At 38.8% G+C, this 19,342-nt stretch overlaps 1 protein-coding gene across 1 annotated transcript in view; it reads left to right on the top strand.

Moving 5' to 3' along the window:
• Positions 1-7,091, top strand: part of jbug (filamin-type immunoglobulin domains fbug) — a 32,548-nt gene extending 25,457 nt beyond the window's left edge. The window contains exons 20-40 of the mRNA XM_012362566.2: positions 3-224; positions 319-506; positions 679-883; positions 955-1,092; positions 1,169-1,342; positions 1,416-1,723; positions 1,802-2,030; positions 2,119-2,247; positions 2,339-2,554; positions 2,672-2,848; positions 3,092-3,331; positions 3,454-3,597; positions 4,149-4,307; positions 4,547-4,695; positions 4,775-4,961; positions 5,038-5,300; positions 5,384-5,555; positions 5,631-5,849; positions 5,917-6,113; positions 6,325-6,627; positions 6,914-7,091. Of these exons, the coding sequence (XP_012217989.1) occupies positions 3-224; positions 319-506; positions 679-883; positions 955-1,092; positions 1,169-1,342; positions 1,416-1,723; positions 1,802-2,030; positions 2,119-2,247; positions 2,339-2,554; positions 2,672-2,848; positions 3,092-3,331; positions 3,454-3,597; positions 4,149-4,307; positions 4,547-4,695; positions 4,775-4,961; positions 5,038-5,300; positions 5,384-5,555; positions 5,631-5,849; positions 5,917-6,113; positions 6,325-6,627; positions 6,914-6,982 (4,088 nt within the window). The 3' untranslated portion in view covers positions 6,983-7,091. The remainder of the gene's footprint in view (positions 1-2; positions 225-318; positions 507-678; positions 884-954; positions 1,093-1,168; positions 1,343-1,415; positions 1,724-1,801; positions 2,031-2,118; positions 2,248-2,338; positions 2,555-2,671; positions 2,849-3,091; positions 3,332-3,453; positions 3,598-4,148; positions 4,308-4,546; positions 4,696-4,774; positions 4,962-5,037; positions 5,301-5,383; positions 5,556-5,630; positions 5,850-5,916; positions 6,114-6,324; positions 6,628-6,913) is intronic.
• Positions 7,092-19,342: the final 12,251 nt, after the last annotated feature.

Here is a 19,342-nt window from a genome sequence, read left to right on the forward strand (position 1 = left end):
AGGACCCAATGGACAGGCCGTACCTGCTCAGGTCACTGACAACAAAGATACAACGTGCAGCGTGGCGTTTACACCGAGAGTCGTCGGCGAACACCGGATATCAGTGAGCCACCGGAATATCCCGGTGGTCGGCAGTCCGTTCAGCTGCAAGGTGTACGATGTTGCCGCGATAAAAGTGAAGGACGCCAAGCGAGGTGTCATCGGGTTGCCCGTAACATTCTTGGGTACGTCTTTGTCACTTACATTCGCGATCGCGCTTGCGGAACGCGAATTCGTCCGTACAAGTGCGTCCGTAATTTCCCCATTTTCTCCTTCCAGTTGAGACTAGTCAGGCGGGACCAGGAAATCTAGAAGTCACCGTAAATGGTGGACGTGTGCCGACGTCGGCTCAGGCGCAGGGTCCTCACACTTACGCGATTTCGTTTACACCTCGCGAACCGATCGCGCACACTGTGGATTTGCGATTCAACGGGGAAGACGTACCTGGCAGCCCATTCAGCTGTCAGGTATTTTATCCTTCTTATGTCACATATTTAAATCTAAGTGTAAAAGTTGTATTATCTAAAGTTAAAATTACTTTATATATTATTATAATTTGATTATTTTACATTTCCACAATAATTGTAATCAATTACATATATATATGACGGATATAAAAGTTTTATTCAAACTATTCAGGTGAGCGATACGGCAAAAGTGCTAATAACCGAGGGACTCGAGAAAGTTTCTGTGAATCGGGTCGCGACCTTTACAATAGAGGCTGATGCATCCCTCGGCACACCCGCCGTCGAGGTGCTCTCTCCCACTAGAGAGAGTTTATCTGTACACATGAAGCAGAACAGTCATGGCACATACACCGTTGGATTCACTCCAAAGGACGTTGGTATGTTGTAGATAAATGACATGGGAAATATAATTGTACAATTGTTATCGTTTAAACGATGTTTGTCATAGGCGATCACAGCGTGGAAGTGAAGCTCGGTGGATCGCATGTGGAGGGCAGTCCGTTTCTCGTCAAGGCTTACAATGCTGATAAAGTCAAGGTGACGGATATAAATAGCGGAGTCGTCGGGAAACCGGTTTTCTTTAGCAGTAAGATTATTTTCTTTATGCCGATGCGATGAATCGTTATTTGATTAGATATAACATCCTTTATTTATCATTCTAGTCAACGCTAGTCAGGCTGGGGCTGGAAATCTGGAAATCATAGTCGCGGTGAACGGCAAGAACGTTCCAAATTACGTGCAAAGTGAGGGCAATGCAAAGTTCAGAGTCAACTTTAAGCCGCAAGAAGCTGCTGTACATAGCCTTAGCGTTCGTTTCAACGGAGAGCCAGTGCCAGGTATAAAGACAATCCATCCGATCGTGTGAGAGCCTGTCTTCGCAGTTTGTTCGACACTCGCCTAAATTCTCAGGTTCGCCGTTCAGCTGTAAGGTGGTAGGCGCCGGTCAAGCGACCATTTCCGGTCACAATCTAAAAATGGGTGCTGTGAAGCGACTGATATCCTTCACCGTAGATCCGCAGACTGCATCGACGAATTGCGACGTTATTGCGACGCCACCGTCGAGCATCGCTCTGCCTATCACCATCGAGCCTATTGACGGCAAGTACAACGTGAGCCTTGTGCCCACTGAAGTCGGCAGACACAACATCAGCGTCCTGGTGGACGGCGAATCGATCAAAGGTTCTCCTTTCGCTTGCAATATTTACGATGTGACCAAGGTAAGTGATTTGACGATTGGAAATTACGGAGAGTTTTCTGCTTTTTTTCCACTTTCCACTAAATCGTAACGATTGTAGGTACATGTGTCTGGCCTCACAGAGGCATTACTGGGCCAAGCGACCACGTTTACCGTCGATGCCGCGGAAGCCGGCGAGGGAACGCTGGAATTGGTAGTGAGCACTGAAAACAACACTGTTAAAGCCGAGGTCGTGGCCTGTGCTCGAGGATTGTACGATGTCACGTTCGTGCCACAGACGACGAGTGCGCATTACGTTAATATCAGTTTCAACGATGATAACGTGCCAGGTTCGCAAACAATTTCATCGATTAACATTTTCGAAAGTCGTCCTTCAAAAGGCCAAGGAGATTCACTATGTTGATCTGCTTACGCTAGGGAGTCCATTTAAATGCCCCGTCGTTAGCGGCATGTTACACGGTCCATCGATGGTTCGAATTGGCAACACGGCTTACATAGATCTGGACATGTCCGACTTGAATGGTCCTGTCGCCGCAGAAGTTACCGGTAAACTATTTTTTTATACGAATGAAAATCTCCGATCCAGTTTTATAAGAAATGTAATTTATTTCGCCTATCTTTTGCGCTTTTAATCCAGGCCCGGACGGAATCATTATTCCGTGTACATTGACGAAATTATCGTCCACTTTATATCGCGTGGAAGTTCGAACGCGACAAGTAGGAACGTATAGCATAATATTTAACGACGGACACAGGATGGTCAGTTCGCAAACACTTCAAGCTTTCGATCCCGGCAAGGTGTCCATCAAGGAAATAGCGGATGTGGTTTGTCATCGACCTGGAACTATTTTAGGTAATTTGGATCTGTGAGCTTTAATTATAATACTTGATTCGCTAAATATTTTTATCTGTGTAACATAGAAATTATTTATCAAATAAAAGTACGAATAACACTTTGTTTCTTCTACAGTTGTTGCATCGAAGGAAGCTGGTCCCGGAAAGTTGTCGGTGAACGTGCGAGCTGGTGGTGCGGATGTCGACAGTTTAGTGAGAGAAGCGGACAACGGTGTCTACGAGATTGTATTTCATCCAACACGCGCCGCGCCTCACAAAGTTCACGTAAAATACAACCAAGTCCATATTCCTGGTACAGTAAATTACTCACTTCTATTAGTAACATTGAAAAGTCATTATCTGCTATAAAATTTTATAATTTTATGAAATAATTATATAAATTATTTATTATTGTTTTATAAATTGAAAAAATAATAAATTAGAATTAGAGTTTAAACGGCTGTTATACGTTTTTATTTCTACTTCATAAAGAATATATCATAATTTACTATGATGTATTTTAATTTACTATATTTTTATTTAATTTTGCTTACAGGAAGCCCGTTGGATGTGACTGTACGCGGTCCTACGGGAGGACGAGAAGTGACAGCGACGGGATTGGGTTTGTACCAATCGTGCATCGGAAAAGTGACATCCTTCACGATCGAGACACTTGGACGTCCCGGCAAGGAATTCGATGTCGTTATCAGTGGTCCGCAGGGTAACGCCGTACCCGTACGTTGTTATCAACATCGCGATGGCAATTTGCTTGCTGAATTCACGACAAATAGCGTTGGTAAGATTGGAGATGAACTCTTTGTTCTTATGCGTAAAGTGTTGTAAATATAAATCAAAATATAAAAAAAATCATTGACTTTTTCATTATATATAATTAAAATAAAATTATTTTTCGCTCAGGTACATATAAAATCGACGTGTTGCACGGAGCGAAATCGGTGCTAGGCTCACCATTCTTCTGCCAAGCCTTCGATGCTGCCAAGGTGAAGCTTCAGGAGTTGGGTCCCATGACGATTTCAGTTCACGATCACATCGCATTCAAACGTGAGTGAGATAATTACAGCGTGCGCATCGCGTATGTTTTTCTCCGTGCGAATGGCATCGTTTTCACGCGCGAAGAAAGTGTCGATGTGACCCAGATCGAGCGATACGATTGAAATCGAGTTATCCGGCTAGCCGAGGAACTGTGTTAACGCTGCTGAGTAACCGTCTAGCGGAACATGAACGCGTAATATCACGCTTACATGAGATGTAAGTGTATCCAGCATTGCATTCCGTGCTTATATAAATGTGCCAGCACACTCGCGTACGCATGGGCGGGAGAAAGTAGCGAGCGTTTTCTAGTGCACCGCGTTAACTGTGCAACGCGTTTCAAGGCCGCGACGTTGGAATATAATTGCAGCAGATAGCTCAAACAAACACAGACCACTTTCAAATAGCCTTGCTTCATACGTCGTCGAGCGAACAGTCGTGATACACATCGCGCGCCGTGATATTGTATTCGAGCGCGTTGTTCGCCAGCAGCTGGTGTTGGAAACGCCAAGGAAAAATCACAGATTATCGCAGTTACCGCAGTTGGATATATCGTGTTACAGTGATGAAAGCTGACGCTGGCATGGCTGATCTGGACGTGACTGCGACGAGTCCCTCAGGTCAGGAGATCCCTCTGCAAGTCACTCCGCTTAACGATGGTGCTGAAATGATCGAGTTCTCGCCCAGCGTGCCTGGCACTTACATGATCAACGTTACATACGGTAATAATTATCTTTAAGCGTCTTTTGTGAATAAAACGTTTTGTATTAATCTTTTCAATTATTTTCAAGCGCAAAAATGATTATTTCTTGAACATTTTTGGTAAAACTTTGTGAAAATATTTATATTTCTAATTATTTTCGAGTGCAAAAGCTTGTATTCTTTAAGCTTCTTCTTTGTGAAAGAAACTTTCTATATTTATCTTTTTTATATTTTTATTTCCAATTATAACTGTTGACAGGCGGATGCTCTGTGCCTGGAAGCCCAGTGGCATGCACCGTCGATGCGGCCGGACAGGCTCGCGCGAAAGGCGAAGGATTGCTGAATGGTCATGTGGGTAAACCGGCGCACTTTATCGTCACCGGTACGAGAAGTCCTCCGGCAGTTCAGGTATTTGCATACGAGAAAGTTGTTTCATCGATGCGCGTAGGATGTGCGGAATCTTTTTGTTTAACTATACTTGTCGCAGGTGGATGGACCGGACAGCGTTTCTAAAGCTACCATCGAAGCGGGTGCTAATCCAGGTACGTGGAACGTGTCTTACGTACCGACTGAAGTTGGAGTGTTCGACATAAGAGTGGTTTCCGCCGGGCAACAGCTGCCGGGATCTCCGTGGCATCCAAAGATCATCGACACGCGGAATCTTCGCGTTATAGGTAAACAATCGGAGCAATTTAATGCCGTAAGAATTTTCCATGTGTCTTCCTACTTAGAATTTCCTTACGATCGTAGGTGGTTGGTCCGCTGTATGCGACGATATCGGTCGGTTGAAACTGCATCCTTCGAACAAAGTAAGCTTCGACACCGCGGAAGCTGGACCCGGCGAGATCAACGGAACTATCGGCGATTATCCCCTCGCCTTCGAAATGACATCCAGCAACAGGCTAAAACTCGTTCCGCCGCAGATTAGCAGCGGCGAGCATCGTCTGGAGATACTGTTCAACGGTACACCGTTTCCCGGTGCACCAAAGCTTGCGATCGTGCAAGACTTGGAGGTTTTCTATCAATTGGATTTAATTTTGAAAAAAAACTTTCGGAAACTGCATATCACGTAATTATCACTATCTATTTTTATCAGCTACCGATGCAGGATACAAGTCGCGTGTTACTGAAGGGACGAGGATTAACGTCGGCCAAATGTGGCGAGGAAGTCAGTTTCACCATAGACGGTTCTCAAGCCGGTAGCGGGACCCCGAAAGTGCAGCTATTTTCACCTACCAGCGAACTAAATGTTATGTTGCAACATTTGGGTAAGAAAATGGATGAATCTGCGAATACACGTAAAAAACGCGACTCTAAATATGTTTCGAAACGTATGTATATAGGCGACAGCGTTTATCGCGCAAGCTATATACCGCTAACGCCGGATCCACTCTTGATGACGGTATCGTGGAACGGAAGGCAATTGAAAGGCTGCCCTCTGCAAATTAACGTTACCAGCGCGGCCGACGCGTCGAGGGTGATCTGTTCGGGAGATGGATTAAAATACGGTGTCGTCGGGCAAGAGATCCGAAGCTTCATCGATACGAGAAGAGCTGGACCAGGTAAAGAATTATTTTTCACGGATATTTACTGCTTTGGACACTTTTTTCTTAGAAACTTTTTTATCAGGTGAATTAACGGCGCATTGTGTTGGGCCGCACAAAGTTGCGTATTGCGAGTTGTACGATCACGGCGATGCCACATTTACATTGAATGTGAAGCCTCAGGAAGCGGGACGGCATGCATTGACGATTAAATACGCTGGAGAACATGTCCCTGGTTCTCCGTTTACGTTGCGTGTTTCCGGAGCCCCAGACGCCTCAAAGGTACCAAAAATATTTGACAATATATTAAAGTTTTCTATGAAAAATTTTACTAATTGATAAAACTATCTTAAAATTTAATATACATTTTAAAATTTAAATCAGATTAAATTAAACGCTTTTCGAATTAATAACAATATTAGTATGCTGATTCATCGAAATAAAAATTAATTTTCCCAGTAAATCAAATTAATTACTACACGCAAAATATCAGGTTCGCGTTTACGGACCTGGAATCGAACATGGTGTACTGGCGACCTTTCAGTCGCGGTTTATATGCGACACGCGAGGCGCTGGCGCTGGTCAGCTTACAGTGAGAGTACGCGGCCCTAAAGGTGCATTTAGGGTGGAAATGCAACGAGAGACTCAAAAAGATCGCATCATTCTCTGCCGGTACGATCCGACGGAGCCTGGGGATTACAGAGTGGAGGTTCGTTGGGCTGGTGTCTTGGTGCCAGGATCACCGTTCCCCGTTAAAATTGTCGACACACAAGACGAATTACTAATGCTCACACAGGTATAAGAATAGTAATCATTTTTTAATTCATACGTCAAAATCAACATATTGATTATCTGCATTTATTTTTTAAATGAAATGTACAATTAAATATTTACTGTGAATATTAAATATGTATATATATGTATATGTATAAAATGATATTTAAATCTTTAATTGATGATGCTTGTTAAACATTTAATTTAATCAATGATGCTCATAAAACATGTAATTTCATTAATGATGTTTAGACATTATGCAATAGAACAGCATTAAAATAAATGCCGTATTCTTTCATATATTTCAGGGCGGAGATAATTATTCAACAGGCCATCATACTATCACATCGTGGCGTGGATCGCAAGCTATATTATAGAAACGCCGCGGCTAACATTGTTATTTTGTATGGACTAATATATTTGATAATATATGGTAATTATTGTAACTTATGCAAACGTTTTCAATAAACTCAACATTCCAATAAACATTCTCATTTATTCTTTTCAGCATACTTTTCTGCAGTGTATGTATAAAAAACAATTGTATACAATCTCTTATCTTACTTGTTTCGGCTTCCTGGACTTGCCTGATACGACTTGCATCTGGTACGACGTTATTCTCTTCGTCATCGTCTCCTGCTTTTGGGTGTAGTTCTGCCCTGCTTGAACTGGAACTTACGCAGATGCGGCACAGACTGGAGCTTGAACTCGTTTCTGTACGGGAATTCTTTCTGCAAGAAAGACTTGCGCAGAATCAACAGCGGTCTGAACACTTTAACGTCCCGCTCGACCGCTCAGCGTGTATATGAAATTCCGCTTCCGTGCGGATACTTTTCTCTCGCTTCAACTGGCCGGTAGTTCCATTTCATTGATTTTTCTCTGCGGGCGATAGCAGTAACGATATCATCGGATTGTAGAAGCGCGGCACATCCCACTTTGTATCACGTTTTGCAAAATATTATATCGCTCATTATCTATCCCTTGCCGACCGCCTTCTTGATCGCGAGTACCTGATCCAAACTTGGTAATCTCGAGCGCGCTATTAATACAGCATAGCGCTCCCAGTGCTGCACTGTATCTTCCATCGCAGACATTTTGCTGCTTATTTTTATGAGATTGTTTTTTTTAAGAGTATGCCCTAAGCTCTTTTTTTGCTTTAAAAACTTTGCCTCTAACTTCCATCGTTTGTTTCCAAAAGTTTAATTTATTATCCAGCCATATGTCTAGAAATTTTGCCGTTCTAGAATTGTGTACATACGTTAATTTTATATTAATTTTTAATTCTATATTATAATAGTCTGGTTTGGAAAATTTCATCAGTACTGTCTTCCTAGATTTCAAATCTAATTCTAGTTCTTTGACTCGAGTCGCAATCGTATCTATGGCTCTTTCTAATTTATCTTTATTCTCATTTCTGTTTCTGCCCGTAACAAATTGCAATATCATCAGCAAATTGAACTGTTCTTATATCCTCATCAAAGTCTTTTATAATTTCACTCGTACAGGGTCTTCCATTAAGAGGTTTCATTTTAAATTAATAAAAAAAGGAATAAGTTTTTGAAAACGCTGAGATATATTTATTCTAATCCAAAGTACAGATTGTGCGATTAAACGTGGAACACAATATCATCCAAATGGCCGCCTCGACTTTTCTTACAAATGGTCATTCTTTTGAGGAAATTTTCCATCACGTTTTCGCACAATTGCGGCTCAATTTCGCCAATAACAGTTCGAATATTGTCTTTGAGTGCTTGAATCATTTGCGGAGCATTTGTGTACCAGGTATATGCATAAGTTTTTTCCGGTTTTTTGGTAAAAAAAAAAACACGTAATTTTCAAGGGAAATTAATTTTTTTTTATTCAAAATATTGGCCATCGGCTTCTACACATTTCGCCCATCTTTCAGGTAATTTATGAATACCATGCCAGAAAAACTGCTTGTCTTTTGCGGCAAACCATTCGTCGAGCCATTTTCCAACTTCCTCGAAATTGCTGAAGTGCTGCTCTGCAAGCGCGTGCCCCATTGATGCGAAGAGGTGATAGTCAGATGGCGCCAGGTCTGGGGAGTACGGCGGGTGCGGAAGGATGTCCCATCCAAGCGATTTCAAGGTGTCTTTCACTGGTTTTGCTGTGTGAGACGGCGCATTGTCGTGTAACAAAATCACTTTGCCATATCTTTTGGCCCATTCCGGTCGTCTTTCGATTAATGCGTAGTTTAAATTAATCATTTGTTGGCGATAGCGTTGTGTATTAACGGTTTCGCCGGGCTTCAAGAGTTCATAATACACAATACCGCTCTGGTCCCACCAGACACAGAGCATGGTCTTCTTGCCGAAGCGATTTGGCCTTGGTGTTGATGGACCGGCTTCGTCAGGTGAAAGCCACAATTTTTTCCGCTTCGGGTTTTCAAAATAAATCCACTTTTCGTCACCCATCACAATTCGATACAAAAATGATTTCCTTTCGTGGCGTTGAAGCAGCATTTCACAAGTGACTTTGCGATTTTCCATTTGACGTTCATTCAAATTGTGTGGGACCCATTTACCGAGTTTATTGATCTTTCCCATTGCTCGTAAACGTCTGCTGATTGTTTCTTGTGATACATGTAATGCTTCTGCTAATTGCCGTTGAGTTTGAGTTGGGTCATCATCCAATAATTCCTGCAATTGCTCGTCTTCGCATTTTTGTGGTCTACCAGAGCGCTCACTGTCTTTCACATTGAAATCACCACTTTTAAATTGTCGAAACCATGTCTCACATGTTCTAATCGATGGAGCGTGTTCACCATATGTTTCTACCAGCAAACGATGACTTTCAACAGCCTTTTTTTTTTGATTAAATAAGAAAAGCAATGCGTGCCGCAAATGTTCTTTTTCAGGCACAAAACTCGACATGATCACTGAACGATAAAATAAAGACGCTAGTTTTTGGCGGACTCAACTTGTATGTGTGTTTGTAGTTTTAAATGTCAGACGAACAAAATGACGTATGTGTCAAATTAATACGCTGCGTACTTTTCGCTGGTGCCATCTCTTAGTTAAACCGGAAAAAACTTATGCATACACCTGGTAAATCTTATCCTTCATATAACCCCAAAGGAAAAAATCCAGGGGTGTCAAATCGCACGATCTGGGCGGCCAATTGAAGTCTCCGTTACGCGAAATGACACGTCTAGGGAACTTTTCCCGTAATAAATGCGATCGTTTCACGGCTTGTGTAGCACGTAGCCCCATCCTGCTGAAAATAAACATTATCTAGGTCCAGTTCTTCAATTTCAGGCCAAAGAAAGTCTGTCAGCATTTCTCGGTAGCGCAATCCATTGACTGTGACAGTGCAACTATCTTCATTTTCGAAAAAATACGGCCCGATGACGCCGCGAGCCCAAAAACCGCACCAAACTGTCACTCGTTATGGATGGAGAGGTTGCTCGTCAATCGCTCTTGGGTTTTCAGTGCCCCAGATGCGGCAGTTTTGCTTATTGACGTAGCCTTGAAGGTGGAAATGCGCCTCATCGCTCAAAATGATTTTCTTGAAAAAATTAGAGTCAACCGCTTGCATTTCCAATCCCCAATCGACGAACGTACGGCGTTGTCCATGGTCCGTCGGAATTTCCTGTGAGTAATCTATCTTATCTTGTAACAAATTTGTTAATTTAGGCAGGATGGATAGCAAAAACCGACGGTTATTTGTATAAAGTATGAGTTTATTGCTATAAGCAAAAAGGTCACGTATGCCCGTGAAAAAACAAAAACGATAAGAAAGGCTTATACATTGTTACGTGAGCGTCACGTGTTAAATCGACTAACTAAATCGATAAACAAGTGGGAGATTCAAATCTATCAATTTAAACTAACAACTAAAACAACATAATCTTTTAATCTTTTTCTTTTTCTATTATTGCAACAAAATTAGTACAGAATACAAGATCAATATTAGAAGAATTTTGACCACAATGTGCAACTCTCGATAACGTATCAGTGTTAACACATAATAATCCATGATCATAAGTCGCCTCCTCCAATATTTCTCCATTTCCATCCGTATCTCCACAATTCCAGGCTACATTGTGAGCATTAAAGTCTCCCATTATTAATGTTTCATCTGAATTAACATCAAATTCTAATAATTAATCGCACATCTTACAGTTACTGTACCCGGCCTACGATATATCGCAACTAAATTAAATCTAATATCTACATTACACACTTTAATTCCTACCACATCAATGTCCTCACTTATTTCTTTCCATCTTTGTAACACCTGAAACTCAACTTCATTGTTAATTATCATAGTAATTCCTCTGCTGTGTCCTCTACTAGCTTTACAGACTGTCTTGTATCCTGAAAAATAATACTATTTCGATTCTATACTTTTGGTCTCTACTAAAATGATTATTATTACTATATGATTATCGTAATTTGTTACTCTGTTTTTAAGTTTATTAACTTTATTATGCATTCCTCTGCAGTTCCAGACTGCTATTTTAAGGTTGAATGTTAAAAATAAAAAGTATACTATGACCAATAATACCTAAAATAAACTAAACCTAAAATCCTTATTATTATTATTATTTAATTGTTTTTTTTAAGCTGGAACGGTTATTGTGAGTTATTGTCCTATTCCCTTTGCCAATATTCCTTTTTGATTTGTTTCGCCATCATGCGGTATCTTTTAATTCTTTCTTCCTCTTTTTTTTGGTTGTTTGTTCTATATGTTCTTCGTTCCTCTTTTAAGTAATTTCTATTTGTTCTTTCTTCTTTCTCTTCGGTTTCCTCTTCCCTTCTTGTCAGTCTTTCTTCTCTTTCTTTGGCTACTATCACATTTTGTAGTTGTATCATTAGATCTTCATCTTTCTCCAAATAATATAAAAATTTCTTAATTGTATTATTCCTTATACTTCCTTCTGTTTCATCTCTAGTCTCCTCGTTGTCTTCCAGTCTTACATGTTTCATTATAGCTTTATCTTTGCTTCTTTTAAGGTGCAATTTCACGTAGCGTCAAAAAGCTAGCGGCTACCCCCACTCTGTGATACATTTCCTCTCAATAGTAAGCTGCCGATAAAACGCCAGCCGCTAAACGCCCGCTACTTTTTCATGGAGCGACAAATCGCTAGTCGCTGTGGATTTATATTTTCTGTATTTTTTAAATTTTTTCTATAGATTTAAATTCGTGTATGAAACTGACAATTAGGATGCGTGTCAAAGTGCGTTTAAACTGTCCAAACAGTATTTTATCGACAACATTACAAAATACATTGCCATCAGTAATAGCTAAAGAGATTAAGAAACGACGAATACTGGTGTTGTGTGCAATTATGCGAAAATTGCAAAAAAATGAAAAGAGACCGTACAGGAAGAAGCAATACTGGGTAGCACCATATCTAAAGGATCGTCCAGAGCACAGTTTTTATTATGTGTCAATTCCTAAACTGACCATAGAGAATGGAGTACGATTCCACAATTATTTCCGAATGTCCGCAACACAATTTGAGGAATTGTTATCTATTGTTGGACCGCTATTGATAAAAGAAAATGTTATTCGAGAGCCCATACAACCGAAAGAACGTTTGATAATAACATTAAGGTTTGTAAATGTTAAAATTACTGCAAATTTTATACAAGAAACTTGTTCACTGCTTTGATATTGTTTAAATATTATATATCTTTGTATCTTTGCAATGTTCTAGGTATCTTGCTTCTGGCGATTCAATGACGTCAATGTCATACCAGTATCTAGTTGGGGTAACAACAGTTTGTAATATTATTCGAGAGACATGCGAAGCAATTTGGAGCAATTTGTGTCCTTTGGTTTTATCATCAGTATTGTCGGAAGGAGACTGGCTCGAAATTGCAAATGATTTTGAAGAATTGTCCAATTTCATTCACTGCATTGGTGCTATCGATGGAAAACATGTAACAATTCAAGTATGTGTTCCAATGTTCACTGTCGTTGTCGTTGAAACTCATTTTTTGTTGATACAACTGATACAACATTCAAACCAATTCAAACACGTCTATTTTTCGCTCGAGTTGGGCCTTTCCGAACTTTAAGCGGCAAAACGACGCATCGACCAAAAGCGCCAGAGTGGGAAGAGCCGCTAGCGTTTTGACGCTACGTGAAATTGCACCTTTACTGCTATTATCTTCTTCCTCGATTCTTCTATTAGCCAGTTTGTAATCATTTTTGCTTATCTCTTGTTCTTTTATATTAAATTGCTTGAAATGGACTCTTTTGCCCTCATGTCCCCTTGTCGAAATAGACTCTTGAACCTTGTTTTCCCTTCTGTCGTCTTTTTCATCATGGTTATAAGTAAATCTTCTTCTTCGAGGGTTAGGTAGTGACGGCCAATGGTTCGGATATGAGATTGTTTTTCAGACCTTAGGTTATGTTATTACCATGCTTGCGAGTAATGCTAGTTCGAGATACACCTTTCACGCATGCGCGTAATTTATTCAAGATAGAACTTTATTAACTTAAAATTTAGTTAAGAAATATTTTCTTTTATTTAAAATTTACTTAAGGAATCTTATCTTATTTATCTGAAAAAAAATTGAAAAAGTGGAGACAAATGAATATATCGTCAATGTAAAAATATTTGAGAGATATAAAAAATCTTAATATAATTATAATATTACTATAGTAATATTATATGATATTATAAATGCCTTATACTTTTGATTTATGATTTCAAATAATTATTTGTAATACTTTTAATTCACAAGTTTTATAGTAAATATGTTACGATTGTTAATATAAAATGTCCCCACAAATTTCTACATGTTTACATCATTTTTCTTCAAGTCTCTATATATAGAGATATAAAACTATAAAATTTGTGAATTAAAAGTATTACAAATAATTATTTGAAATCATAAATCAAAAGTATAAGGCATTTATAATATCATATATTTAAACATATTTCGATATGTAGCAAAATGAACTGATGTAAACTAATAGGTAGCTGTTCAGAAACTTTCTCTTTCTTAACCTTCAAATTTCAATAGTTGAGCATAATTGAATTTTCGAGCTTTGATATTGAAATTGATCTATTATACAGACCTGCGAGGTTCAAATACAAAAAGCAGAATAGTGATTTCCTATGTAATTTTGGTTGCTGAATCCGAATCCGTCAGCAAAAAATGTCCATCACGTCAGGTTTTTCAGAAAAATGGGGTAATATGGGCCAAAAACAGTGATTTTTGCCATTTTTAAGGCGTTATTATGGCTGACTCAAATAAATGTTTAACATTCTGTCTGCGGCATCTTAAAGCGCTTTATAATATTTTAATATTTCTTCTAATATTTTGTCTTCAAATTGCGATTTTTTTTATTCTTGTACGATTTTTTTTCGCCGAGTTATGAAGGTTTGAAGATGGCAACTTTTCGACGATGAGACTATGCACTGCCGAAATGGTGAAAAATCGACAATTCGGTGAATTATAAAGTAAATATTTAAAAAATTGGTATCCGTGGGTTATTTGAACACGCGTCTGACGTCAGAATTACAAAATTCAAAACGTTCGTAACCGTTTCTCCCCATTTTGCTGATGCAGGGGTTGTTTTTGAGCCGCCATTTTGAATTTTGTAATTCTGACGTCAAATTCGTGTTCAGCGACCTAAATAACTCACGGATACTAATTTTTTTTATACGGCCGAAAAAAAATTGTACAAGAATAAAAAGAATCGCAATTTGAAGAAAAATGATGGCGCTTTAAGATGCCGCAGACAAAATGTTAAAAGTTTATTTGAGTCAGCCATAATAACGTCTTGAAAATGGCAAAAATCACTGTTTTTGGCCTATATTACCCTATTTTTCTGAAAAACCTGACGTAATGGACATTTTTTGCTGACGGATTCGGATTCAGCGACCAAAATTATCAAGGAAATCATTACTCTGCTTTTTATATCTTTTAGGACCCTTAATTTCGCAGGCCTGTGTTATTATCGAAGAAGAAGATCTGAGAAAGGATAATTTATTTTATACGCGAAAGGTAATTTTTTTCTGTACATTTTACATAATTATTAATGGCACAATTAAACGCGCAATTCATTCATGGAATGTTTTATTTATTGCTGTTGTATTTATTGAGCCGTTAATTTTTCGTAACCTAAACATTGAACATTTTTCACAAATATAATTTTAAAAATATAGAAATTTTCTCAATGTAGCACTCTGCATCGCGTATACGCTTAAAAATCGATTGTTGTTATTTTTCGTTGCTCGACCCACGCAATAATACGCTTCGCATATTCTAAACCGTAACGATAGACTTCTACGTAATGTACATGTAAATACAGAACTTTGTAGCGTTAAAGCACGAGTCGTTTTAACCGATCAGGAAATTGCATCAATGAAGATAACGAAAGTAATGCGAACCTTTCATAGCCGAACAAAGCGGCGCGACGATTGGAAAGTCATCGATCATGTATCCTAATTCGCGCGTTGCGGCATGATATTGTAAAATTTGAGACGATGATCGATCGCTTTTAACCTCCCGAGAGACGACACGGCTGCTGGTTGATTACCACAGCAGTGCACTTCGCGCCAATGTCCGTGTCATCGAAAATCGATGCAACGTATATTACGATGACGAAAAAAAATATTCCGCAAGAACAAACATAAAATATATAGTTTCTCGATAATATAAATATATATAAAGCAGAAAAAAATTATAATTGTGATGAAATGTAAATATCGGTCTTTACTAACGCTTGATTTGCATGATTTATATATATGATATAAATAGTAATAACTTAAAGCTTAATCTTAATGCTAATCTTAATCTAAGTGTATGACGATTAATCAAATTAATATTTGCTTTTGCTTTAATATAAGTAACACTAAATTAAGATAAATTAAATTTAAAATCGCGTTTTAATAATGACAATAAGTAGTGATAAATATTGCAATATCAATCTTTCTTTATGAATAATATATTATACATATGAGTATTCCGATCTTTTAAATGCAATTAGGCTACTTGTGAACCTTCATATGTTATTCACGTTTGTTTGCCAAAGTCTTATTGTAATACACCAAAAAAATATCAGGGAAGTTCTCCATTTAATGAACTGTTCGCGTCCGGTGCGGTTTCGGTCTGTCAAGTCGGACTGACAGCTGTCACCTTTTAAAACCGCGGCTGAAAAAATTCTTTAATATACGAGCGTGCATTGCGCGACGCACTTGTCCGCAATTGAACCGCCTCGGACCGTGGCGAATCGCAATGACGATTGGGGGTAACTTTCAAATGGGGATGTAATTTTAGGGTGTGCGTATTTTCATTTAAATTCAATTCGTACCGCTCGAGAGCACTATGTTATTTTTCCCCAAACGTGCTGTTTTTGCAATAAAAATGAAAACGCGCGCTCTTCTTATTATGAAGGGAAAGCGGAAAAGCGTCGCAAATCGATCGTGAAACGCTCGATATTTTATTACATTGTCTAAAAAAATCTGTAACTCTTGAAATGCATTAAACAATATTTGACACACGATAAATGTTTTCGTCTGTATCTTATAAGAGTATAGAAAATATATGAAGTAGATTAAAATTTTTATAACAACATAAATTTTATATTTTACGATATATTTGCTGTAAGAACTTAATTTTATTTAAATTATTTTCTAAGTCAAAGACGAAGCAAGCATTAAAAAAAAAAAGAAATATTCTAAAATTTTACCACAAAGTCAATAATACGATAATTGGATCTCCAATTAACAGTGAATGTAATGCTGTTAAGTGCGGATGTGACTTACTGTTGGCAGATCAATTCTTCAAAGGACGCGAGGGACACAGATGGTGTTAGCAATCGTGATTCGGCGAAATCGGGAAAATCCTGCCACCCTATGTAGCATTAATTAGGAAACAACGATACTTCAATCGTGTTCTACAATCTCATTATACGCATGTGGATAACTGAATAAAATTAATTGAGGTAAGGACTTGAACAATAAAAATTGATTGACACAATCGATCACAGAAATTTTTTTAAAACATTTAATATTTAAACGGGAAAAATTAATTTTTTTGCTTATGAATAAAGTATATAATAAATTAAATACAATGAATATAACAATAATAATAATAATATATAATATTATATAATAAATATTGTTGAATTGCATAGCTACAAATATTATATAATTAAGATAACATATTTGTAATAGACAAAACATGGGTGAAAATGTACAGTGTGCAAAAAAATTTATATGTATCCGTAAAAATGCACTAAACACAAAGAGGTGACATAAGTTCTTTAGTAATTCTGATCCTGATTCTTCCGACTTTGCGACGATGCATGCGGTCAGCGCAATATCCAGTCGTCGTCGTAGATTTACGAGCGCAAACATTTGGGAGCGAGAGCGTTGTACAATATCACGCGTCATAATCGATATACCCGAATATACCTCGAATTTTATTCTCACCGATCGTAACATGATCGGTGATAAATTCATATTTCCGATCGGCCGCGTCACCGTCGCGGCGGCCAACAAATCGTAAAGCAAAAGGCGGTCCTATTCGGGTCGGGCGCGTGTGCCAAACGCGGGACAATGTCTGCCAATTATCGGACGATTGTCGCCGCCAACTGTCCGTGATGCTGGTCAAGTTGCCGGTTGATCGGGGGAGTGAGTGACCACTGCTTTGGTCGATACATCATTAACTTTTGTCGTTGAGAAAACCGGTCCGTCCGGCATGCCACATTTTCGCGAGTCGCAAGTTGCTACGTAGAAAGACTCACAAATTTCAGAATTAATATCATGCAATTAGCAAAATATGTGGACGGGTAATAAAGATATTTATAACATTGCTAAACAGCGCTATAAAAATGATTTATATAAATATTTTTTTCAATATTCAGTTTATTAAATATTTTCTTAAGTAAAACAAATATTGTGGAATAAATCTCTTCATTTTATTTGTTTGTCTCTGTACGTTGAAGAAAATATTCAAAAAAATTTGATTAAAAATAAGATTATTTAAAAAATAAATAATCCTTGTAAAAATTAATCAAGTAAAATAGAGCGTATTTCGTGATTTTCCTCCATCATTCCACCTTAATAAATAATCGCAAAGAAAATGGGGAAAGAGAACTTTAGGCGATATTGCGGAAGCCTCGGTATTGTTGCAATTGCTATCGACCATGGTCAGACGATACTATATCGCAACTGTCCACCCCCTATCAATCGTGTTTCGTGTTTTTCTAAGAATACATTCGTTGGCCGACTGGAGCGGGCCACGAATACGTAATTTTATGCGTGTTTGCTTTACGCATGGGGATATGCTCGTGTGTGCCTATATGACGTCGGAACGGAGGTGTCCTTATCCATCCCGCTCGCGTTGTTTGTCCAGAAGATGGACTGACCAGCGGCTAAATCCACTCGACATCAACGCGTATATACGCATGATTGAAACGAAATTATGAATAAATATTTGCCGATAGAAAGTACCGGGCTTGCCGCGCTGGAAACGCCAGACGTCGGGTGATTTCGTCGGAAATGCAAAATGCAAAAATTAATTATCCGCGGTGTATTTTTTAATTTATTCAATTATTTAAATTTGGAATTTCTCAATCTGTTTATTGAAATGAAATATGTCTGATTTATTTCACTTTGATTAAGAAAATTGTTGCACAATGCAAATTGTACAATTAAAACAAGGCTACAAATATCGAAGAAACACATCGATGATACACTGTGTCGCTTATGTTCCTCGAAATAACACAGATATGCACTTCTTGTATGTATGCAAACACCTCGATTTGCGCCACGTGTCTTCACGTGCAGAAGTCGCGTGCGGACCGGAAGCAGGAGCCGGATACTTTGGCCCTACTCACGGCTCGTAACACGGAACGATGTAAGTCAGCGATATCGTAACCTGCACAATGCTTAATGGCCTGATGACTCAGACGGCGTCGTCTCTCTTTTTTCAAATCAGACTTTTTTCAATACGGACAAACGTACTCGATGCATCGATTGACTGCATTTGATTGGATGCAACTAGTTTATCCGTAATGCAGAAAAAATACAAGTAAATACTGCTTACAGATAAAAGATTAAGTTCGCATTTGTGCGGAAACAAAAATTTCGTGCAAATATCATTCGTTCAATCATCTAAATAAAAGTAACAAAATTCAAAAAATATGAATTATAAGTGGACATAAATGACATTGAAATATGAAAAGATGAAATGAAGAAAAAGAAAAAGGAGAAGAAAAAAGAAAGAAAAAGAGTAATGAAGAAATGTATTGCAGTTTTATGAGGTATTTCAATTTATAAAAAATAATTTGAAAAAGAAGAAGATTGAAGATGTCTTTCTCCTCTTTCTCCTCTTTCTCCTCTTTCTCCTCTTAGAATCGACAATGTTTGGAATTATATGATGGCCAAGCGGGGAGCACACGATACCTATGGGAACCAAGCACCCTCCCGTGCCTCTATCCAGGAGACATCAAAAGGCCACGAAGGTCCGCGGGAAGATATTACATAATGCGGAATAGAAGGACTATCCGTGGGGTGGGCTCTCGTGAACTCGGAGTGACGAAGAATGGTCGATCGCGAGGTGCAAAAAAATACGGGCACGCGATCCACTTTATGTTGCTCCCTTTCTCTCTCTCTCTTTCTCTCTCTCCCCTCTCGCGCCCTTGATCGCGTGATGACGTGTGCTGGACGTGTGTACACGCGACGCGACGCGATACAACATCCCGTGATACGCGCGCGTCGGCACCCGCTGCGATCGTCTCGT

This window comes from Linepithema humile, chromosome 1, assembly GCF_040581485.1.
Source record: "Linepithema humile isolate Giens D197 chromosome 1, Lhum_UNIL_v1.0, whole genome shotgun sequence".
NCBI classification, from domain to species: domain Eukaryota; kingdom Metazoa; phylum Arthropoda; class Insecta; order Hymenoptera; family Formicidae; genus Linepithema; species Linepithema humile.